General features: G+C 42.8%; 1 protein-coding gene across 1 annotated transcript; it reads left to right on the forward strand.

Moving 5' to 3' along the window:
• Window positions 1-46: 46 nt before the first annotated feature.
• On the forward strand, window positions 47-25,645 carry grm2a (glutamate receptor, metabotropic 2a). Its single transcript, XM_058632069.1, has 5 exons — window positions 47-574; window positions 15,144-15,981; window positions 17,089-18,152; window positions 24,157-24,334; window positions 25,228-25,645. The coding sequence occupies exons 1-5, from the start codon at window positions 47-49 to the stop codon at window positions 25,299-25,301; spliced, it is 2,682 nt and encodes an 893-aa protein (XP_058488052.1). The 3' UTR covers window positions 25,302-25,645.
• The last annotated feature ends 490 nt before the right edge of the window (window positions 25,646-26,135 follow it).

Raw genomic sequence — 26,135 nt, forward strand, 5'->3', positions numbered from 1 at the left:
AACCACAAACCGCACGCAGGACGGCGACCTAACTGTGCCTAGGGATATGTCATTGGGGAAATCTCCTGTGTGGGGGGTGCGCCCTGTGCCCCGACCTCTCCGGCTGTCCCACCTCAGCCTGCTGTTCTTGTGCGTGTCTCTCTTTGCCCAGGCTCCCCAAGGTTTGCCTGCGGTAGGTTATAACACTGACTTTAAGAGGGAGATCACGCTGGATGGGGATTTGATGATTGGCGGCCTGTTCCCCGTGCACCAGAAGGGCGAGGGGACAGAAGACTGTGGGAAGATTAATTCTCAGAGAGGGATCCAGAGACTGGAGGCCATGCTGCTGGCACTGGATGAAATCAACAAGGATGAGCACATCCTACCAGGGATCAGACTGGGAGCTCATATACTGGACACTTGCTCTAAGGACACCTACGCTCTGGAGCAGTCTCTGGAGTTTGTGAGGGCCTCCCTCACCAAAGTGGACGACAGTGAGTACACGTGCCCCGACGGCTCCTACGCCATCCACGACGACATCCCTCTGGCAATCTCTGGGGTCATAGGAGGCTCCTACAGCGACGTCTCCATTCAGGTAGGAACGAATGAAAACTGCATGAGTGGCCGTGCCGCTTCACATCCGTGATGCGATGATTCATTTCCAGCTTCATGTTTGGGATCATCTTTATTTCTTCTCGTGAAATGAGCTGTCAAAACAACTTGTGTCTTTCTCAGACACGGCAATTACAAAAAGATTATTTCATTATTTTAGATCTTTAAAAGGCAGCGTTAATACACAGATGTGTTCCCTGAAGAAAGATTCCCCCCAAAAATCTGTGTCTGCAAGTACAAGCCTGGCAAGTTCTGCATGAGAGCTCTGATTGTGTAAAAGCACCTGTGTGAATATTTGATCGCACAGTCGTAGATGTGATGGTTTTTACAGACACACACCGTGGTGGCGTGATTGATATTTCATGACTAAAATGTGTGAGCAGAATAAAAAGGTCAATTTAGCTCCAGAATCTGGATCTGCAATACCAGTATTTATAGAATTAGGTAGGAATGAGAGCTAATGAAAAGGCAGTAAATGCATGAGTGGGCCTGCCACATCACATCCATAACACAGATTAATTCTCAGCTTGGCATTAAGATCATCTTTTTTTTTTCTTGTCATAAAATGAGTTGGTCCAAATGCGATGTTAATTTTGTGCATGAGGTGCCGGCTGAGACGGATAGAGGAGGGCGTACAAGCACTAGCGCAGACGTGATAGATGGTCATATGACCGTCCATTTACACTTAAGTACCTTGTGCAATTATCCTTTGCAAGATGTTAACACGGGCGACTTAATGAGTATTGGTTCCGCGAGCAGGATCTGTTTACCTGCGCGGCCATATGCTTGGCTGATCTAATTTAAAAGATCTCTTTCTCTTTCTCCGGTAATTCACACTCGGGCAGCAGTCCTGTCAGACGCAGACATGCTACAGATGTTGTTCTCAGGACAGGCTGACAGGGCGACTGGTGACGGCAGATGAAAGCTCTGCTAATTGGCTCGCCAAATCTCCCGCTCTAATGTGACTGACATCGGTGCAATTTTGAAATCATGTGCGATGGGAGATAGCGTGACACGGACGACCGCGGAGCCACAAATGCACGTGCCTTAAAGCATTCGTTTAAACTCATCATCCTGGTTCAGTCAGCCAGAGGAGTGTGTCTGCTGTCGCTGATGATGAGCACGGTTCACCTCACACACACACACACACACACACAGAGCCTCATGTTCCAGAGCTGTGTTTGTCAGAAGCGTGGGATGTACTTCTCTATCATCTAGAAATAATGTATCCAGTTGATTACTGTGACATGCAGGGCCGACCATGGACAAGTGGAAAAGGGAACCTGCCGTGTGACTGGAAGGTTGCTAGTTTGAGTTCCCCTCTGGTGAAGGGGCTGGGGTACCAATGAGCAAGGTATCTATTGCTCATTGTAAATTGGACACTCTAAATTGACTCCAGTGAGTTGCTTCAGGTGCCACATGGTTGGTGTAGTGGTTAGCACTTTAGCCTTTGCAGCCAGAAGACCTGGGTTCAAGCCCCAGTTGGAACAAGGGTCTTTCTGCATCCAGTTTGCATGTTTTCTCTGGGTTCTCCAGCTTCCTCCTGCAGCCAAAAAAAATGCATTTGGGGAGAGAGTGAATGGTTGTAATCTCTATATGCGCCGGAATACTTCAAACATTGTTTATAGCTCCTAAACAAAACGTTGTCGTCTTCCTGTTGACTAAATACAATGCTAAACATGCCGTACAGTGCACAGAGATACATTACATTGACTAAGAGACCCAAGGAGATGATGTATGACGAGGATCAGGACACCTATATGAAGGGATTCCTGTTGGAAAGGACGGGAAAACCAAATAAAGGATTTGATAAATGAGCTGTAATTTTAGAGAAACCCGGCATCTGGGGCTCCTTGGGGAGTGCCCTTGTCTTGCGGTAATTTATGGATGTACTATTACAAGCCTGAGGTCTGAGGTCTGCCCTGGCTTCTCAATGAATCTTCCCCAGCAGCAGGAGTGCACCACAGGACACAGATCTCGTTCTCACCATGAATAACCCTGTATATTGTAATACAGCGCCGTTATGAGGCGTGCTATCTCCTGGTGAACATCCATCATGGCAGACGACTGCACAAACAGCTTCTGCAAATATAAATCCTGCTTACACCCTCCATTTTTAACCATGTGGCCTTTTAATAATGATGTGATCACACCATTATGTTCTTAACACTGTCGCTCCTTATGACTTACTGCTTTACTCTGATGTCTTAAAGATGTTCTCTGTGGAATCAGGGGCATTCGTTTACACAGGGTGCTATCCTGCTGTTTTGTGCTGGCTTGTTATTACACAGGACATTTTATTTGAACTTCTCTGTCCCTTGTAGCTCCTGGGTTTGTACATAATCTACAGCCAGTCAGACCTTTGAGTGAACCAGGCCAGCAGATCCTTTAGTCAGACAGTGTGTGTGTGAGTGTGTATTTGCAAGACGACTGACTATATTAGTTTAAATGCCCCTGATCACCATGGCGACATGGTAGAACATGGGCAAAGTGACAGGTGGTGAGAACGCCGAGTACTGTCTAAATCTGTCACAATGAAGGAGCGGGTTGCTGTGCTGCTGGTGTTTTAGTGCGACGATCATGGATACGGGGGCGAGTCTGGCTGCAGGCCCACAGCCATGCTGGCATTTACACGGGCACAGACTGAGTTCAGTGTGGAGGCGAAGTTTTATGACGTTCTCGCAGGCTCGAGTCCCGCTTTCCCCATCTGTGGTTGCAGCCGGGCTGTCTGGTGGTTTGGCAGAGGTGTGCGTCGTGTGCACACAGCGGATGAACGGGGATCAAATGAGAGCTCATGTTTCACAGAAACACTGACACAGTGACAGGCAGATTCCATCGTACGGGGGGGGGGAGGAAGAGAGGGTGTGAGTCACGTGGCGTCGTATGGCGTCAAACCGTTAAACAATGCGCGCTTGAATCTTAAACAGTCTGCGATGCCATCTGGGCAGTTTGAGTGAATCTACTTGTAACAATATTTATGAAATTCAAGTGTTTTTTGGCCTTGAACGAATCTGTCTGTGCAAGGTAATGAGTAATGACCCCGGCATGAAGATATAGTGTATTTATTGTGTACTGAAATCTGAGATGCTTTAATTAGATATAACGGGTTTCCAAATGTTTTTTTTTAATATTCATGTTATTCAAGGCCGTCACAGGCAGCATCTAAAAATACCTGAAAGATGCGTCATATAAGCCAGAGGTGTTTTTAACATGATCCGACTTCACACTTGATTTACAACATCGGTAAACATCTCATTGCTACTTTCAGGTCTTCTTCAGTGACACATGAAGCTTTAGTTTAGTAACTTATCTTTTAATTTAAAGGACATTTTAGGGCAGGCTACATTTTCCTCCAGAGCACAGGAAGGCGCAATGAACACAGAAACGTTTGGTACTTTTCGGTGACGTTAAGTTTTTTGGATACTGAAAAACAAATACTCAGGCTTTGCAGCCCTTTCGGGGCGTTCAGTTGTCGCTACCCTTCAAACGCAGCACCGGTGTTCACTCTGGTCTTGGATCCCTTTTTTTTGGCAGTAGCTTTTTCCAAAAAACGTCTTTTGTTTGCGACCGACACCTGCTGTTGGCTCCTTTTCTGCCTTAACATTGCTGCGAAGGTCTCGTTGGATTTAGCAAACTAGCATATCCAAGCAAAGCCTGGTTTCAGGGGACGTCCGTGAACGTCCGGTTGCAAAACCTCCACAAAGCACTGGCAAATAATTGGGAATCTTAAGTCTTCAAAACAGGAGTTCAGATTCTCATCGGTGACATAACCACGGGTTGCCCTTCTGTCACACTTGTTGTTACCAAAACCTGGGAACTGCTGATGCTGATTAATCAATTCAAACAAATTCAATTCAAACAAAGACAGTGGGTTACCAGTGCTGCTTTCCCCTCACCTCACGTGCTTTGCTGTTCTTGGAGAAAGAACAAACCTGCTGTGTCTCGGTGCAGAGGCTGATTCAGGAGCTCCGTGTGCTGACAGAGGGTCAGAGTTGACGTCAGAGTATCAGAGAAGACGCTCTGACACGTGCTCGCTGCTTTCAAACCGTTGAGATACTTCCGTCTCGTGGAGGTTGGGATGTGCCCAGAAACACAGGCGTGCTGCGACGCTCCCATTTATACACGCGTGTGCGTAACATGACATTGCCTGTGAACGACCCCGTACTCTTTACTGCCCTTCTGCTAATTGTGTTTGACATTCTACAATCGCCGTCCAAGAACATCTCGCCTCAGGCTTGTTTAGGTTAAGATATGAACGGCACTACTGTATTTACTTTTGTTACCCTGACAGCAGCCTGTGCTGTGGTAAGAGAGAGTATCCCCCAAGCAAGAGCTCAAGATCTCCAACCCCACAATGTCAAATGCTCAAATGTTAAAATGTCAAGCCATAAAAATAAGAGGGAAACTGCAATCTGTAAACAATGAAAACAGAAAAAGCAAAAATATCTTCATCTGGAGGCAAAAAACTGGCTGATATTTTTTGGATGAAAGCTCTTATTGTGTAACAGAACCTGTGTGAATTAATTGGAATATTTGAGCACACAGCCTGTGCTGTGGTCGTTCTTACAGATTAATGAGACGGGAGAAGAAACACGCGCCAGGATGTGTGCCGGAATCTAAAGATCTAGATCCTGATATTTGAAAATGTGTGCGTGGAATAATAAGGGGACTTTATTATAAGCTTTTGAGGAGCTCGAGAATCCACGATACCCTTATTTATAGAACTGTCTTCATCTGTCAGCAGACAGCGCAGACCTCTCCAGCAACTATGTGTCATACAAGGGACTTCGACATGAACACACACACACACACACACACACACACACACACGACACAATCCACGGCAGAATGAACAATAATGATGAGCGATATCAATAAAACCATGCAATGAAAATACATAATTCATGGTTAAAAGAAAGGAACGTGCTCCTGAAAACGTAAATAATTCACAGGTGATTTGATTATTCAGTGGCTCGACAGAACCCCCCCCCCCGTATTTGTGACACAAAGTCAGTGTGTGTGTGTGTGAAGACTTTTAAACTTGTAGTGAAGTGAGAGACAATGAGGCGATAATGCAGTGAATTCACAGAGGAAGAGAATGAAATGAACGGACGTCGTTTGGTCTCGCTGCTTTCGTGACGCTTGGGGAGTAAAAGACAAGAGCGACTGCGGCGTGAATGAGATGTGTATGAAGTGTCAGGGTGAAGGGGCAGGACCTGATCAAAAAACACATCCTTGCTCTAGATATTCATATTTTCACCCAGTGAATGCTGTTGCCAGGCAACTAAATCTTAAGAAATAAACGAATAGGTAATATATATATACACATATATATGTGTGTTTGCTCCTCCTTTTTGCGAGCACTTCAGTATATGTGTGATAGTGAGTGAAGCTAAGGACCGCTGCAGTGGGAATACAGTGTTATTGCTGTAGAAGCTCAGTGAGACGGTCTTCTGGGAGGAGCAGATGGGCTTTTCATGTAGAGGGAAAAAAAAAAAAGATGACATCTCCACAAAGTACGCCTCATATTTCCTGGACGTCGTTCCTTGTTTCTGTGTACCTGTGTTTCCCCCTCGCTCTCTTATTTGACTGCTGCCCTTCACATCGTCTGCTGTCTGTATTTCTCTCTCTTTAATGCATCTCGTCTGTTTACTCTACATTACGCCGCCACAAATACATTTAAATAAAATGCAAAGCGACGCGCTGCCTCCCTGAAGCGTCATGTGACAGTTTAAAGAAATCAATTTGACACCAACAACGTGAGTAATATTGAGATGTATTACAGCAACATCCATCTATGGGGGGGGGGGGGGGGGGGCTGTGCCAATCTCAGCTGACATAGGGCGATAGGCGGGGGTCACACCCTGGACAGATCGCCAGTCCATCACAGGGACACATACATAGACAAGGATCCACTCTCACATCTATGGTCAATTTAGAGTGACCAATGTAATGGGAAAAGCGTTTATACACACTCATAACATTATAACATGTCAGTTATTACATTACCTGTCATTTAGCAGATGCTTTTATCCAAAGCGACTTACAAGGGAATTGAGTACAACCAGCCAGGGGTGGAGTTGAACTTGCGACCATGAAGTCTTAACCACAGGCGGTCTTAACCACTGAGCCACTCCACCCCCCATACAGTGCTTCCTCAGTAACTGCACAGAAGGCTCATGTTGCAGCTTATAAAAACCGACTGTTCCTGTTACTCATGCTCTTGTCACTCATTTCTTAGAACTGGTCCATATACATTCACATATACAGACTAACACCTATTTCTACTTTTCCCCCCTAACCGCAAACAAACTGTTAACAAAGGTCTCATATACTGGCAGAGGGCATGAGCAGGGGCTGAATGTGGGTTTCTTGTGCTGTACTTTTACTATGAAACCTACAGCAACTTCCTGCTCTTGGACTCTTGAACTCTTTTGCAAACGTTGTTCCACTCTGCTTAATAAAATTCACAAAGACAACTTGGTGAAAGAAAATGGAAATCCCTGAATCTAAAACAGGGAGAATGTAAGCTGTCCAGGACTGAAACCTCAGGCAAGCAAGGCCTAATGAAACCCAAGATATTTGCTCTTCATGGTAATTGTACTGAATTAATGAAGAGTGTAATTTAAATTAGTGCCTTGACTTTGCTGTGAGCAACTGAAATAACCCATTTCATTTACCAATAATCAATTATTTTTCTTATCCATAGCATGATTCAATAATTTACTGTAGAGCAACAGAGGCACATTTGAGTCAGTCACAGATACTGGAAAGATTCTTGCAGCTGTATCATCAGGAAGACACGACCCCCCCCCCCCCCCAGTTTGTTTTTCTGCTGTCATATTCCTCAAGCTCCTCTTGTCGTCTCTTCATGACATCCTCTTCTATCTTTGCTCTGGGGCTCATGTGCTCCTTTGAACCTGTTACGGCTGAGAATCTCCATCCTGGTGGAGCCAGTTGGCAAAGGGCACCATGCATTACTGCACTGGTACACTGACAGACACGGCACTGTCTATCAAAATGTAATGAACACAATAGAATTATTGCACATTCACTCTTTGCAACAGAAGTGGACGTAGTCCTGCCGACATCTGATAGACTTATATCAGAAAAGTCACTACATACTGACAAGGACGGACTGAACCACTGCATGGGCGATACATGGAGAAAACTAGCGCAGAGGTGGAAAGAGTACTGAAATATTTTACTCAACTATTTTGATAACAGTACTTTTACTTGTACATAGGTCCAATATTACTTAAGAACAAGTAAAAGTACTGATCTAAAAATGTACTCAAGTTAAAGTAAAACAAAAAAAAACATATCTTGTTTAAAATGTACTCAGATTAAAAGTTACTCTTTTACAAGGTTGAGGGGCAAAACTTTACAAATTAAAGTACTGACAAAAAAAATATGTAAACACACAATATTAAAGGTCACAAATTTGACTTTCTCACTCACTCAGGGACCTTAATTAACACCAATTCACCTGTCATCATCATTCACCTATCTGTCCTCATCATTCATCATTCACCTGTCCTCATCATTCACCTGTCTGTCCTCATTATTCACCTGTCATCATCATTCACCTATCTGTCCTCATCATTCATCATTCACCTGTCCTCATCATTCACCTGTCTGTCCTCATCATTCACCTGTCATCATCATTCACCTATCTGTCCTCATCATTCATCATTCACCTGTCCTCATCATTTACCAGTCTGTCCTCATTATTCACCTGTCATCATCATTCACCTATCTGTCCTCATCATTCATCATTCACCTGTCCTCATCATTCACCTGTCTGTCCTCATTATTCACCTGTCATCATCATTCACGTATCTGTCCTCATCAGTCATCATTCACCTGTCCTCATCATTTACCAGTCTGTCATCATCATTCACCTATCTGTCCTCATCATTCACCATTCACCTATCCTCATCATTCACCATTCACCTATCCTCATCATTCACCTGTCCTCACCTATCCTAATCATTCCTGTCCTTTTTATTTATTTTTATTTAATTATTTAAATTTTTACTCAATAACGGATTTGTTTTAAAGCGTAGTGAAGTACAGTACTTCAAAAGTAAAAACAGACTTAAGTAAAAGTAAAATTACAAATTTTAAAATATTATCCAAGTACACAAAAAACCCTACTCGATTACAGTAATGTGAGTAAATGTAATTCATTTACTTTCCACCTCTGTATAAAGGGTCTTTAAAGCCCACATAGACCGGAAGCTCCAATTAACGCTGCGTTTGTGTGTGTATCTGCGTCATTACCTCGTTTATGAAACCCTAAAGTTTCAGAACAAACAGTTCAGCCGCTGCTGAGAAAATAGTGTTGTATTGTTTTCCTGGGCTCTGCGAAGCGGATCGGCACTTCCGTAGTTTGATGTCGTCATCAGAAATCCTCACCACTCCTCTCACCACCGTAGTGCCTCCCGGTGCGGGCACTAGTCCGGGCACATCCGGTTGCGTACATTCAACCGCAGAAGAAGAAGAACTACTCTCGTTGTAGCTGCTGAGATGCAGAGCATCCACCATGCCAGAGGGGGAGCTGTGTATCTGAGAGCTGGCCTATCTATTACGTCACGTCCAGGTACCTGGCCAATCACTGTACAGTAGGAAAGCTCTCGTTGGCTGGCCAATCACAACACAGTCCTGGTTCTGGGGGTGTGGTTTTGGTCTGAAACAGCGCGGCTGACGAGAGCGTCAGTGAGGAGATATTTTGATCGGCTCTTTTGCAGCGATTAGGAGGATTTTAACCATGAAAACAAGTTAATATATGTAAGTAGACCTCCATAACTAACATATATGTGTGATACAAGCATTCTATGTCGCCTTTAATAAAGTCAAAATATAAAGAGACAAACACAGAGCAGAAACAAGGGGAGCGGACGAGGAACACAATAAAAAAGACTCATCAACAAACCAAACCACACACTGGTGAGGGTGGGACAATCAAACACAGGTGTGACAGACACGTTAGGGGCGGGGCAGACGATCAGGGAAGACATGACAGGAAGCAAACCTACACACAAGGTACACATGAGAAGAGGGAACTTCAAAGTAAAAGAGGAAGCAAAGAAAACAGGAAGCCAGAAACAGAACTAAAACACTCAAAGTAAAGAAAACAACAAAGTGTCGCCATCTTGTCTGTAAATCATCAAAAGCTTGAGGACTGACTGGTCCACATATGTGTCTTCTGTGTAGATCCAGTCCGTGCGTCAGTGTCAGCTTCTGAAAGGAGCTTAGTTTAGTCTATAAGCCGTACGTGAAACATCTATATCATGATTCTTTTAGTAAGCTCATCGTATTAGAGGTGGTACTGTGCTTTTCAACCTTCCACAGGGCAAATGTAAGTGGATTATTAAGCTGAGGCAAAGCTCCTTTCACTGCCCTGCACAGAAACCCATCATTCACCGTGTATTCAGCAGAATGGATGGATAACATTTTTGTCTTTTTACCTTTGTTAAAAACACAGACACCCGCCACTTAGGAAATGCATCGTACAATACACAGTATCAATGAATTTAATTTAAACTGTAAGGAGGGATTAGATTATGTCTTGTCCTTGTACTGAATCACTAAAAACTTAACACCTGCTTTATTAATGCACCTACACGTGTTCTGTGCCTTCTGTGGCTCGTAAAACTGCCACTGTGCCCGTGAGAGATGGTTAAGACCGTCATCTTAACAACAAGTCACACAATGACCTGGATTCAGATGCAACCAGATGAGCTTCCTGCTTTCTTTTTCCTCAGCGTCCTCAGCTGACGCCTTTATATTGGCTTTCACACCTTGCTGTATTTTCTGTAGGTGATGAACCCAATTACTGCTCAATCAGCATTTAAATGATCTACATGACACACTGAGCTTTGCACAATTTTAAGTTTGTATCGCGAGTGAATATGAATATTATTATTCTTGCTTCAAAGAAGGACGATTGGGACGACTGTGAATATTATTATATGATTATAGTTTTTCAGGCATTATTGTTGTTTTCTCAATCCTGGTCCTATGAGGACACACACTGTCCTGCTTGCTTGTGTTAGATGTGTGGCTTCTCCAGCACACCTGATTCAAACAGTCAGCTCATCAGCAAGCTCTGCAGAAGTCCAATAACGATCCATCTATTCCAATCAGGTGTGCTGGAGCAGGGAAACATCTAACACATGCAGGGATTGAGGGATGAGGAAAAAACCCTGATTTAGGGATGAAACAAAAGACTCTTCACACAGTTTAAATCGACAAAATCAAGAATTCAGTGAAAAATAATTAAAATAGTGTTTTGCTGCCACTTTTGATCATTCTTCTTCTTCTTCTTCTTCTTCTTCTTCTTCTTATTCCTGTGGGAGCAAACACATTGCTGCCAGCTGTTTTGCCACATGTTCAGAAGGCCTCTCAACGTACTTTATGAAAAGAGAAGATTTTTTATGTAGTCTGTCTGCATCATCAGGGCTTTTACAACTTACAACCTTTGACCTGATATGAAATGCTCACTCGTGTGAAACCAAACGCACAGACGAGTCAGAAACAGTTATTATGCCTCACAATGTTTCAGTGTCTCATTGATTCCAATAAATCTTCATATCTGTGTGTGTGTGGCAAACACTGACCTTGGTTAATTTAATATTCATATTATGTCTGATGCTGCAAAAATAATAAAAGAGCCCACGATCGCAATCCACAGAGGTACATCACACCAGATTCACTCTCATGCCTCACACTGTATTGATCCATTTATCAGTGAGGATACACTCAAGTCAATAATGCCTCTTTCCATCACGTCTTTTCCTCTGCTATATTTGCTTCATGAATATCCTCAAGGGCTTTTCACCTTGCCCTGTATTTTATGATGAAGGATGGACTGCTGTCAATGCAGTTTTGGCACCTCGTCAAATTAGGTGCACATAGCACTATTTAAATTACTTTTAAATCTGGAGGAAAAGTAGGACTGCGTCTGATCCCAGAGCCCATAACAAGATGCTGATTTATATGTATTGATTAGATCCACATTGTGTTACTAATGCTTACGTGTGCATTATAGTTACCACTATATTTACTACTTTCATTTGACATTTAGTCCAGTTAGGTCCAAGCAACATAATGCATCTCAGTATCATCTCATTTAATTCTGTCCTCTAATTTCAAGTCATACTTTCAGAGAAAACAATGTGTCTTTAACCCTTTAACACAGAGCATTTCAGCTGCTTTTTTCCATTACTATCACAAGCAAATTCAGGTTATTTCATCTCACAACTAAGTTTCTCCAACTTAAAATACCAAGTTCACATAACTTATTACTTTTTTTTCTGGGAACTTTCTTATTTTAGTCAAATAAACAAATATTTTTGTTGTATCAACAACATAACTCAAGTAATCTCAAATCATTTAATGTAATTTCAACTCACAACTAAGTTGAAATGACTTGAAATCATTTGTTTAACATGTTTAAACGTACAGTTTATAGAGAGGCTATAAGAATGTGCAATATAGAGTGTCTTATATCCTTTTTTTCAGCACAACCTAGGAAATCTGATGACACATTTATTTCATTTTCACCAACTATACAAATACACCTGAGCTCAAAAGTACTCAAAATGTTTAAAAATCACATTGAATTTGTGAAATTTGGAAATACGTCACAGTTCAAAATTCCCTTGGCTCGTTTTTAGGAACAAAAAAAAAAGGAAAACTAAAGTCTATTTTGTGACTTTTGCACAATTATTGCTACTTTTTATCATAGGCATTTTTTAAAGCCTGAATATGTGACCCCCCCCAGGGTGTCCATATAAGGAGTTGTGTATTATTCCGACAGCAAATTACCATGAGTTTTTATCTTTTATAATTGTTTATATATTGTGCATCCATACTCAGGTAAGATTACCTGTAAATGTTTTATTTTCACTAATTTCACTAGTTTTTTTTTTTTTTAAATGTACCAGAGAAGCTAAAGAACCTTTCTATGCTGCTTCTTAAAGAAGAAAACAAGTTACTGTTGACACAACTATTAATTATTTCCCCCTCCTAATTCCGGAGGAGGGGGAAAACCTCTGCCTTGGCGTGACTGATTAGTTACTACACGTGCTAGTTAGTTACTCAGGTAAGAAATTAATTATTTGGTCTTAAAGACTTGCAGAGAAGCTTAACTTTTTTTTATTTTTGTCTAATTGCCTGAATATGTGACCTATAAACACACGGCCCCCAGGATGTCCTTATAAGGAGTTGTGTGGTATTCCCACGGCAAATTTACCATGGGTGCACCAGCGGCACAGATCCGTGCCGTGTGAGCACTAAGGGTTAAAGCACCAGTATGTAGGATTTTGTACCACGTATAGCTGAATTTGCACGTCACAACCAACTGACTTTAAGCGTATATGAGAAACTATGGTGGCCCAAGAGCCAGCGTTGCATTGTAAGCAGTGGACAGACATGCTGGAACATGTGTATTTCATCACACTCTACCTTTAAAGGTATATCACAGATGGTGGTTAATTCCTTATATGGAATCAGCCGCAACATGAGCATGTGCGTTGTTCAAAGCGACAACAGCACGACTTCAAAAGGCTGAGACACACTTGTCTCACTGGCAGAACTGCAGTGTTTGAGAGAAGGAACTCTATTCTGAGCAACTTTAATGTGCAACAGATCATCTTCAGTCAAAATATGACAATATGGAAGCGGGAGTGAATGAATTTGAATATAAATCCTCTGTCTGACTGTCTAAAGGAGCGACTCATTGACATTCAAGATGCACTGCCATGAGTGCTCTGGTGAGAGAGCTGGCATTAAATTCAGCCAGATTTATGTTGGTGTTCTTTTGACTGATCCTTTCAGCTTCCCTTAGGCTTCCACAGATGTGCCTGGAGCAAAAGCTAGTCAGTCGCTGCGTGTCTGTGCACAGCACTCACGGTGTCACAACACTGACAAAAAACCTACTGAACAGACAGTGAAAAGTTTCCGAGAGTCTTTTGCACTCCAACTCCCGGTCACATCGCAATCCCAATCGTTCTGTCGTTCCCTTATCCTCTCGTCCCCGGAGCAGATCAGACGTCCTCCCTCATCCACCGCTGAACACCCATACTTACTGGCTCGTTGTTATTGACGGCATTATAGATCAGAGGAGATGATCGCGAAGGGCATTGTGCGCGGCGTTGTTACATCTGCAGCATCTCAGCGCTCAGTCAGCAGGAGAGCGCAGTTGTGAAAGGCCCAGCAGGGATTCAAGAAGAAAATGAAGGATAGAGGGGGAACGGATGGGGCGAGACTAATTGCATCTGCAGGGGAATAAACATGTAGTGTATCCAACTCCATCAATTAATTTAATGAGGAGCAATTAAAACAATTCCCACAGTTCCCACGTGTCGTGTTTTTATGTGTGATTTAATAAGTCAATTACGAGCTTTCTAACTAATAGGCTGCATCGCAGCAGTGCATATTTACTGTTTGCTTTTCTTGACGTGGTGTCACAAACAGGCGATGATGAAAGCATGGACTGTATATAAAAATGGACTCAGCCTTCTGGTTTGAAAAGTGACGCCTAGGAAGTATAGGACAGAAGTGGTAGTAGTTAGTCACCAGGGGATGTTTGAAGGAAGGTCTATGGGAAAATGTTCCTGAGGAATTTATGGTCTTGTTCTTTCAGTTCCAGATTTTCTTCAATAGAACGTCATGTTCATTTTGTGGATGTGAATGTTCACATTTAGGGGCCACAAGGATGGTGTAGTGGTTACCACTCTTGCCTTTGCAGCAAGAACACCCAGGTTCTCCAGGTTCTCCTGCTTCTTCCCTCAGTCCAGAAACATGCAATATGGGGATTACGCAAATAGGACACTCTAAATTGTCCCTGTGATGGACTGGCGATCTGTCCAGGGTGTGACGTAGGGCGATAGGCGGGGGTCACACCCTGGACAGCTCTTATCATCCCTTGATTGCAAGGAAAAGTGGAGGTGGCGTGCATATGAAATTAATTATGATGAAACGAGGGAGCAGACCCAGGTTCATTGATCTCGTCGAATTCCTGGGTAGGGAAGCTAAAGCCATCATGCATCCGATGTTCGGTGGTTTTTTGGAGTTCACAGCAGCCAAACGGGAGGATGAAGAAAAACCTGTTATCACGTGACACATGAAACCAGAAGGAAAAAGGGGAAGTAGCTTTGTCACGAATGCTACCCCAGTCCAAACTGAGAGGCCTGTTACTCAAATGTCAAAGGTTGACACTCTACATCCCCCAACGGTGCTTTCAGTAAACTGTGTTGGTTCTGTCAGAGAAATCACACTTTGGAAGAGTGGCAAAAGAATCTTGAGGCTTTAAAATTGGAGTTTCTTTTGCAACTGCATGACAATGTCCACTTTTTATATTTAGTCTATGGATGAAAGATTTTTGATGACCCCACCTCTGCATTACTCTTGAACAGTTAGAAAGAGGCCAAAATCTGGCAGTTTTAGTCACTGACTATCATCAAATTGGAGGATTATTTTTATTGCATGAAGACGGATTACAGAGACAAACATAACCGTGCTTGTGTTCTTCCCCATTCCAGGTGGCCAACCTGCTGCGACTCTTCCAAATCCCTCAGATCAGCTACGCCTCCACCAGTGCCAAGCTCAGCGATAAGACCCGCTACGACTTCTTCGCCCGCACCGTGCCGCCTGATTTCTACCAGGCCAAAGCCATGGCAGAGATCCTCCGTTACTTCAACTGGACGTACGTGTCTACCGTGGCGTCAGAAGGCGACTATGGTGAGACTGGCATCGATGCCTTCCAGCAGGAAGCGCGAGCGCGCCAGATCTGCATTGCCACGTCAGCAAAGGTGAGCCGCTCCATGAGCCGCTGGAGTTACGAGAACGTGATCCGGTCCCTGCAGCAGAAATCCAACGCCAAGGTGGTCATCTTGTTCACGCGCAGCGAGGACGCCCGTGAGCTGCTGGTGGCCGCCAACCGCATGAACGTCACCTTCACTTGGGTGGCCAGTGATGGCTGGGGAGCACAGGAGAGCGTGGTGAGGGGCAGTGAAGCGGTGGCAGACGGGGCATTCACCATTGAACTGGCCTCCTATCCGATCCCCCAGTTTAACGAGTACTTCACCGGCCTGCACCCGTACAATAACACCAGGAATCCCTGGTTCAGAGAGTTCTGGGAAAACCAGTTCCAGTGCAGCCTCCATGACCTGGGCTGTGGAAAACATTCGCTCCGCGACGTCGCGTTCCAACCGGAATCCAAGATCATGTTTGTCGTGAACGCCGTCTATGCAATGGCTGCTGCCTTAAATAACATGAGGCAGGCCTTATGTCCTAACTCCACCAAAGTGTGCGACGCTCTGAAACCAGGGAATGGCAGAAAGTTTTACAGGGATTACATTCTCAAGGTCAAGTTTGAGGGTGAGTATAAAATCCTCATGGACTAGTGTTGCTTAAAAGATATGAAATCTCAATCTATAATTCTGTATTAAAGTCTCTGTTTAATCTCATTTAGTATATCAGATCAAATCAGGTTAAATGTCCATTTAAATTGTTGAATTATTTACACGTTTATACGTCTGCAGATTCAGACACGATCTGTAATTATTAAACATAAAAAATCTATTGTATACCCTCTTGCTCGGAGGCTCATTACATGTGACTGCTCTGTGATTCACAGAACGTGAACACAAAGCCACAACACCAAATGCTTAACTGCATTTGCATGAAGACATTCACACATGACAAACGCCACTAATTCAAATCTTTCGCCTTTCGTTGTGCTTTTCTTTGTTGTTGTTTTTGCTTTTTTCTGCCGTTTGTGATTAAAAAACAAAACAAAAACAGATTTTATTATGATTCAGATTCAGTCATTGCCTCAGGATAACATTTATACTTGCAAATGTATGTGATACAATATTACACACACATCACATAAATGATCAGTCAGCTGACAAGAAATTTAAGACTGTTTTAATAAAATATATGTTTTATCAAGTAAAAGTATTAGTTTTATCCCGCAAAAGTTAAGCAACTTGTATGTTTTTTCTTTTTTTCATAGTAAATTAAATCTTTTTTGTGACTAAAAACACGCACGTATGTTACCTTCAACTGTGGGAAGTTATATTTTGGACAACTTTTCTTTTTCCCCAAATTCCCCCCAACAAATGATTATCTGATACTGTATATGTAACTACAATGCCAAATAATTAGGTACAGTCGTGTGAATTCTACAATTTCGGTCGGTGCTTTATTTTACCCTTTATTCTTACTTTATATCATTTTCCAGTTGTCTTGAAATCCCATGTCGGTGTTATTAAAACACACTTTCATGCAAACTGACAGCCACACACAGTGTTTGGTGTCCTCAAATAAAATCAATCAATAATAAAAAAGAGAAATGTAAGGTTTTTATGGTGTCCCCTGTGGCTTTCATTTGGACCATTTTGATGCCACACACATGCGTCTGCATCTGTGTAACTGTCTTAACTGTCTTAACTGTATCTTTGTTTTCTTCTTCACCCCCAGCGCCGTTTCGTCCACCAGACACAGAGAATGTAGTCCGCTTCGATGCCTATGGGGACAGCCTTGGCCGCTACAACATTTTCCACTACCACAAAGAAGACGGACGCTATGTCTACCGTAAGGTCGGCTACTGGGCTCAGAGTCTGACCCTGAACACCACTCTGATCCCCTGGGCCGGGGAGGCTGCCCCCACCTCCCAGTGCAGTGACCCCTGTAGGAAGAACGAGGTAAAGAGCATGCAGCCTGGCGACGTTTGCTGCTGGATCTGCATTCCCTGTCAGCCGTACCAGTACTTACAGGACGAGTTCACATGTGCGGACTGTACTTTCGGACAGTGGCCCCAGGCCAACCTGACAGGCTGCTATGACCTGCCTGAGGAGTACATCCGCTGGGAAGACGCCTGGGCCATTGGACCCGTCACCATCTCCTGTCTCGGGATGATGTGCACGCTCTTTGTCATCGGCCTCTTCCTTAAACACAATGAAACCCCCGTGGTGAAGGCCAGTGGACGAGAGCTCTCCTACATTCTCCTCCTGGGCGTGCTGATGTGTTATAGCATGACCTTCATCTACATCGCCAAACCCTCCACAGCAGTGTGTACGCTACGCCGGCTGGGGTTAGGCACCTCCTTTGCCGTGTGCTACTCGGCCCTCCTGACCAAGACCAACCGCATCGCTCGGATCTTCAGCGGAGTGAAGGATGGAGCGCAGCGGCCTCGGTTCATCAGCCCGGCCTCTCAGGTCGCCATCTGCGGCGCCTTGATCTCCTGCCAGCTGGTCGTGGTGGTGGTGTGGCTGCTGGTGGAGACCCCGGGCGTGAGGAAGGAAGTGAGCCCGGAGAAGAGAGACATAGTCACCCTCAAATGCAACAGCAAGGACTCCAGTATGCTCATGTCCCTCACCTACAACTGCATCCTCATTATCCTCTGCACGGTCTACGCCTTCAAGACCCGCAAATGCCCCGAGAACTTCAACGAGGCCAAGTTCATCGGGTTCACCATGTACACCACCTGCATCATCTGGCTGGCGTTCCAGCCCATCTTCTACGTTACTGCCAGTGACTACAGGGTAAGTTCACTGAGGTTAAATCATAATGCACCTGCAGTCCCGACTGAAAGTAACCATGGTTGTGTTGAATGAAGTTGATATTTGATACAGGCTGTGGTAACCAAACAATTACAACTTAGAACACAGCATTTTGGCTGCTTTTTTTCATTACTTTGTTTAAACATCAGAGATTATAAGAATGTACAATATAGAGTGTCTTATGTGCTTTTTTTCAGCACAACATTTTCTTCAACTGTATAAACACACTTGAGCAAAAAGTACTCAAAATGTTAAAAAATCGGATAGAATTTGTGAAGTTTGGAACAACGTCACAGTTCAAAGTTCACTTGGCTCGTTGTTATGAACAAGGAGAAAAGAAAAATGGTTTATTTTGTGACTTCTGCACAATTATCGCTACTTTGTATCATGACTAAAAATGCAATATGAAAATGAATCATAACTTTGAATCAACAACAGATAAGAAGACGAAAAAAACAACCCATTTTTTAAAGCCTGAATATGTGACCTATAAACACACCCCCCCAGGATGTCCATGTAAGGAGTTGTGTTTTATTCCCACGGCAAATTACCATGCAAATCACCAAGCCAGTGGATCAGCATCTTTGTCACCACAGAGGAGAGAGTTGGAAAGACACCTTTACACAAGTTTACATTTGTTGGCCTGTGTTTGGACATTGATACAAAAAATTATGTTTTATAATGTTCAAATTTAACACGCAAAATCTAGTGTTTTTTCTCAATCAAATAAAAAAAATGTTAATACACTATTGTAACATGCAGTAAATTGTAAATAACTGCCAGATATTGAAAGTTATTCTGGGAAAAGTGGACAAAACACTTACTCAGAGGACATTTTCTGGCCCTTTTATGGTTAAAATAAGCAAACGTTTGAGAACTCTGATCTACAACAAAGACTCTGTTTTAAATGTGACGCCATCAGTGAAAATCCCACCTTAAATTCTAACATATTCACCCTCAGTACCTGTCTGTCAGACAGACAGACAGACAGACAGAGACACTTCATACTGAATGGACGTTGATGGTCGTCCGTAGAAACATAGACAACACAGACTGAGTTGATGGAATCTCAGAGAAAGGCTGGCCTGAGTCAGGGCGGTTGATCCCCCCGGGGTGTGAACAGTGTGTGGTGAGCGAGAGGCAGAAGGGATTGAAACACACACACACACACACACAGAGGAATCCCCCCGACACATCTGCTTCTGCAGAAACATGGAGAAGGCGGGCAAGACTGTATGAGCAATGAAAGGGAACTGAACGTCCCCGCGTGTCCCCGAGTGTAGCTGTGTGGAATGGACTGTGAAAGGCTCGGATGCTGAGTCCCAGCTGTGCCCTCTGTCCTGGGACTGCAGTGAGACTCAGAGGAACCCTTTCCTCCAAGCCCTCCAGGCTACACTGGACATCCACAGCCAGGATAGGGCTCATCAGATAGGCGCTCGACTCAGCTTTGACCTATAAATAATATGTCGTTTTTTCCACATGTCACTATAGTGTTCTTCCAGTTTCACATCACTTCTCCAATTGTAGTTACAGCTTCACGGCGAAGCTGAATCTAAAACAGAATAGAATTTTGTCTGTCATAAAATGTTAAGATAAACTAATGCAGTCCACCGAGCCATGAATCACACATTTGATTATCGAATGAAATATTGAGGCTGTTCTCCACGGCCCGGGGGGAGAGGGTTTGCCACATAACGCCGACGCTGCTCGTCTCATCTCAGCAGCAAAACACAACTGACCAAACAGCCACGGCGGTTAAGAGCCACACAAGGCGACTGACTGACAGCACTGAAGGACACAAAAAAATGTCTGGTTCCTGCCATCTTTACAACCGCTGCCATTACAGTCACTGATCTCTGTGAGTGCTGGTACGAGGTGTTGACACATCATCAACACTGACTTCACTGAACAGAGCTCGCTGCGATATCTGTGAACGAGCCTGCGACCCAGACTAATGACACGGCTGCCAACAGGCACGGAAGGAAAGACCTGACACTAGACTCACCGATATTTTGGGAATATTATGTTCCCATTTTAGACTGCGTTTTGTGAACGGCTCACTCCCCGGCACCAAAGTCAATAGTGACGATCATTTAAGTCACGACAGTTTAATGCAGTGATGACTCCGCCCACGTTGAGTAGGTACTATTTTGTAGTGGAAAACCAACCTAAACTGTGCCGTGCCGAAGTCTCGATGGACTTTGGTGCTGGGAGTGAGTGGTTAACAAGCTTTAGTTTTCAGCTGAAAAAAGGAGAATTTTATTTGTTAAGTGACTAAAATCAGTTTTTAGTCTTTAGTCCCTGCTGGCAGCCATGTTACCAAGTGTAAGTGTAATGCCGTTTTTCCACTATACACTTGTAGCACGGCTCAGCACGGCACAGCTCTTTTTTTTTGTTGCTTTTTCACTAGCGATAGTACCTGGTACTTTTTTCAGTACCTGCTCTGGTGAGTTTCCAAGCGAGCTGTGGTGATACTATGCGTGACATCACCAGACTGCCGGCCACTGATTGGTGAGAGTGCCGTCACAGGAAGAGACGTCCAACACAAGAATCGAGCCAAACAATACCGAACTGTTAAAAAGACTTAACAATCCAAAAAAACAATTAACAAGAAAAGTTTTAAAATCTCAATATTCTGGTGTATTTAGCGACAGCACTGCTGAAAGCCAGCGATCGTGTCACAATCACAAACCGTTTTTTTAATTCTGTGTCAGACAGGGTCTGCGCTGCGGTCATGGAGGAAATACTGAACTAACTAATGAACTGATTCTCACGACTCAGTTACACTGAAAACAACTGCTTTGCTCGTCACTAGTTAGTGGGTTTGTGTCGCGTATGAAACGTCATCAACATTTTCGTACAGCTGTGCTATGGCGACTCCGCCCACATTGAGGCGGTACTATGGTAGTAGAAAACGACCCAGACCGGGTAGTCGAGCCGTGCATGGCCATGCTACAAGTTTACGGTGGAAAAGTGCCTATGTGTCTAGGTTCCAGGCTGGTTTACAGAAACAAACCCTTAGTGCTCACATGGCACGGATCTGTGCCGCAGGTGCGTATTTGCAGTGGGAATAATACAGAACTCCTTATATGGACATCCTGGGGGGGGTGTTTATAGGTCACATATTCAGGCTTTAAAAAATTAGTTTTTTTTTAATTGAGTCAAAATTATGATTCATTTTATATCACATTTTTAGTCGTGACATAAAGTAGCAATAATTGTGCAAAAGTCACAAAATTAGAGCGTTTTTCTTTACTGTGATTGCATTTCCAAATTTCACAAATTCAATCAGAGTACTTTTTTGCTCAGGTGTGGTTATATAGTTGGTGGGAAAGAAGATTGCCTATAGGTTGTGCTGTGAAAAAAAGGAAATAAGACACTCTGTATTGCTTATAGCCTCTGTATATACGTTAATATGTTAATACAGTAATGGAAAAAAGCCAAAATGCTCTGTGTTCTAAGGGTTAACGAGGGCCCACTGATGTTGTTCTTTTACAACATCTGGACATCAGCTCCTATAGTAAGACTCAACATGCTGTGCTGGAAACATAGACTCACCAACGCAGCATCGACGGAGAAATCACAATTCCAGAGTCACTCTAAGCTGTGCTGGATACAAATAATGAAAGCAGTGAAAATTGGACGGTTGAGGCTTGGATTTGCAGCTCTGCTTGTCTACCGGCCGACGTGTCCCTCGGCGAGACACTTAACCGCACACTGCTGCTGTGCATGTGAGTGGAGATGAAAGATGTGTGATATAGAAAGTGCTGCACACAGATGATGTGCCGTGTGAACATATTTGTGAATGTCTGTAAAGCAGCGTTGAGTAAACACAGAGCATTTACCATTTTCATATTATAAATACTTAACATACTCATAGATTATATATACATATACATATTCTAACTAAACACATTTCCTCATTAAAATCTCAACAATTCTTCATTGTTGGGATTTTAAACCGCTGGGTTTTGTCTCTTTAACGTCCGCGCACCCCCCGCTCGACTGGTAGCTCGTAGCCGGTCCGTCCAATAAAGCTTTTCAATAAATGTACAGCACGAAGCTCAATAAAACACGGAATCTCATCTCTGCTGCGATGTTCTCTGGAGGAATAACGATACCTGCAGACTTTATTTATATCTGAGGCAGCAGTGCTTTATTTCATGATATAAAATAATACCTTCAAAGGCCAAAAATGACAAGAGTATGAGCAGAGAGCAGAGGAAACTGTCAGAGCCCGTGTCCCACATCCTGCACTCCACATTTAAAGCAGAAGACCTCTAGAAAAAATATGACCACGAAGGCAGACGCGTGTCTTCTGCTCTTCCACAGCAACATCTTGTGAATTATTAAAAGCACTTAACGGGTCATTCGTATGCAGTGCTGTCTATGGTTCTGTTCAAAACAATGACTGAGTTAAGCAGAAAGGCATTAAGTGGACTTTGATTGTGGTGAAATTATTGCACATTTACCCCTGTTTAATATCTGTATTACATGCACTTCTTATACAGACTTATAGAGTGAAGAAAAATTGAAATTAAACTTTTAGATTTTCACACATACTAAATATTTCTGCAGCATTAGCAGTGGTAGACAAACATGCAGCGTGAAACTAGATCGTGGAACATCTGTATGAATGTATTTTAAATTAAATGTCCACAGTGAGTCATTTATCAAAGGCTGGACGTCACTACAGTGATAAGTCATGTGTCTGTTAATGAGAATGAAGCAGATTTTGTGTACAACGGATGCTGTTCATTGACGTTATATCGAGTTATCTTCAGTTTGTGCACATCGGCACAACGTTGTGTTGCTCACGTTTCTTTAATAGCGGCGTTAGAATGCAGACTGATGACGACACCTGCTGTGCCAGGTGAAAATGAAATGCACCTGCCACACACGGCACGCTGCTGTGCTGCTGTGCTGCTGTGCAACAGGGGGAAAATGATTTATTTATATACTGTATATATGTGTATAATGGAGGATTAAGCAAGTGATTGACAAGCAAATAAACAGATGGCTTCACACCTCTCTTTAGCTGGTGTCACCCTCCTCCTCCTCGTCCTCCTCCTCCTCCTCTGCTCATGCACCTGGCTTTGATTCTGCATTGTAAAAGACATCCTTATTATTATCATTATTATGATTATTATTAGCATTTTTATCTGAATACTGAACAGCAGCATGTTCCTCTACACCATGGCGCTGGTTTTGAACCTTTCACCTTGAAAGATGTCAGTCAAAAAAAAGCATTTCTACGATTTAAAAGATTGGTGTTTTTGTGTAAGGATTCAACATTTGGCGCAATTGTGACTTTGGCTTTTTGTTATGTATTAGTTTCAAACTGTGGTGATTCTTATCTTTGTTTTAGGATTGATTTTAAAATGATGTTGTTGGTTTTTAAAGCTCTTAACAGTTCGGCACCATCTTATCTCATCATTCTTCTTCACGCTCCATCCAGAGCTCTGAGGTCTATAAACAGGCTGCTTTTAGATTTTAGTGCCAAAATCCTGACTAAAAACCCGGGGCGATCGGGTCCTGTTGTGTAGCTGAAATAGTTACCCATGGAAATGATATTTGCCCCCAACATTGAACATTTTAAATCGCTTTAATGGGCCACCTCTTCTCCTTGGTCTTCACTTCAGGATAAAAAATAATCAACCCGGACACTTCTATGTAGTTTTTAACCATTTTGCTGTTTGATTGTCACAATTTTACTGTTTTACTTCTATTGTTATTGATATATTATTATATTTATTATACGTTTTATGTTGCTGTGCCTTTAAATCTGTGAAGCACTTGGTTGTTTTTTAAATGCTCTAGAAATAAAGTTGACTTGACTTGACTAGCGACAGTTTCAATATAACACAAGTATCTTGGTAATATCTGTTTAATATACAGGCGAGGCATAGATTAGAGCTTAGCGTCATGAAGCTGAATTTGTCCCTTCTCTTTCCTCCTCATCATCGTCCTCCTCCTCCTTCTCCAGGTGCAGACGACCACCATGTGCATCTCTGTCAGCCTGAGCGGCTCGGTGGTGCTCGGCTGCCTCTTCGCTCCTAAGGTCCACATCATCCTGTTCCAGCCGCAGAAGAACGTGTGCAGCCTGAGGGTGGCCACCACGCGCTTCAGCGTCACCACAGGCCCGGGCTCCAGTTTGTCTCAAGGTAACGCCTCATTCACAAAAACACAAACCACAGTGATGAAACATGGTGTTGTCACTGATGTGACGTGCTCTCGTCCTCTCTTTGTGTTTTTGTTATGCTGCTTTCTTCTTGCTGATTTGTTTGTTTGCATGTCATCATAATAATAATCATTTATTTGATTTATGAAGCACTTTTACCTTTGAAGGCAAATCTCAAAGTGCTAAAAACAAAAGCATTATTATTATAATGTATGATACCACCATTCATTTACACCTCTAATAGTGGCAGGTGCCAGGTGTAAGTCGCTTTGGATAAAAGCGTCTGCTAAATGACATGTAATGTAATGTAAAGGTGTGTTTATTTTCTCTTTTACTTTTAACTCTTAGTGCTCACACCCATGGTAATGTTCTAATCAACTCCTTATATGGACATCCTGAGGGTGTGTGTTTATATGTCATATCTTCAGGCTTCTTTCGTCTTCTTATGTGTTGTTAAGTCAAAGTTATGATTCATTTTATATCGCATTTTTAGTCGTGATATAAAGTTGCAATAATTGTGCAGAAGTCACAAAATTGAAATTTGAAAAAGTGAAATTTGAACTGTGTCGTATTTCACAAATTTCACAAATTCAATACAATTTTAAACAACAACACATACTTTTTTCCTCAGGTGTGTTTATATAGTTGGTGAAAATGAAAGAAATGTTTGTGTATAAGACACTCTATATAGCACATTCTTATAGCCTGTTTAAATATAGTAATGGAAATGCTCTGTGTTGTAACGGTTAAATTATACATGATTCAAATAATCAGCCTTTGTTATCCCACACACACGTTTGTAAAATTACAAACACTCCTATTAGTATTAGTATTTCTCCGTGGCAAGAACTAAAATGTTGTGTTTCTGTTTTGCAGCGTCAGCCTCCAATGTTGTTCCGACGGTGTGTAACGGTCGAGAGGTGGTGGACTCCACGACGTCGTCCTTGTGAAGATGGGCCGCGTTCCCTTGGCCCAGGCATTGTAAACAGTTATATAATCACTAGTCCTGAGCTGATCAGGTGTCTCAGATATTAAAGAGGTCATGCAGAGACGATTGTCCTGACTTAGTTGTCCTCAAAGTGCTGTGAGTACGATGTCCCGATTACTTTTTATTTTTGTTCTTTGACTCTTTAGCGATTTTAAACACGAGATGCCACTGAAGTCGCATAATAGCCCTTCTTTTTATTGAAGATTCTACTTGCAACGATGGAGTAAATTATAGTAAATCTGTTAAATGTAATATATAAGCGAGACGTTTTTAATGTAGATTTTGGTGAACAAGTTTGTGCTTTCTTGTAATTTATGTAAATAAAATGTGTTTTTTATTAATACTAATGACAACCTGTAGTCTGAGTGTTTATTTACAGTGTATGCAAAAATGATTTCAGGTGTCCATCTACGCACACACTGATGGTGACGGTCTGGCTTCTGTGGGCGATTTTTAAATCAACATCACGATAAATCCTGCTCTTCCTCCAGTACCCTTGAAGAAAGCTGCCTAAAAATGACGTCAGTGGTGTAAGAATTTAAATTTAGGCAGTCCAGTTCACAAGATCTTCAGATTGAGATTGAAATTTCAGGTCAAAATGTGCTTTTTTTATGATAAATAATAATAATCATATATATTTCAGTCTTTCACACTTCTCCATCTGCTGAGACCAAATATCATCATCTGCTGGTGCCAGGAATGCACACAGCGATCAGTGTCAGTGATACAGACCCACACACAGGATCCCCGGCTGCACACTGCCATCTTGTGTTCACATTGTTTGGTGTGATCTGTT

The sequence above is a fragment of the Solea solea genome, chromosome 6, assembly GCF_958295425.1.
Source record: "Solea solea chromosome 6, fSolSol10.1, whole genome shotgun sequence".
Taxonomy (NCBI): domain Eukaryota; kingdom Metazoa; phylum Chordata; class Actinopteri; order Pleuronectiformes; family Soleidae; genus Solea; species Solea solea.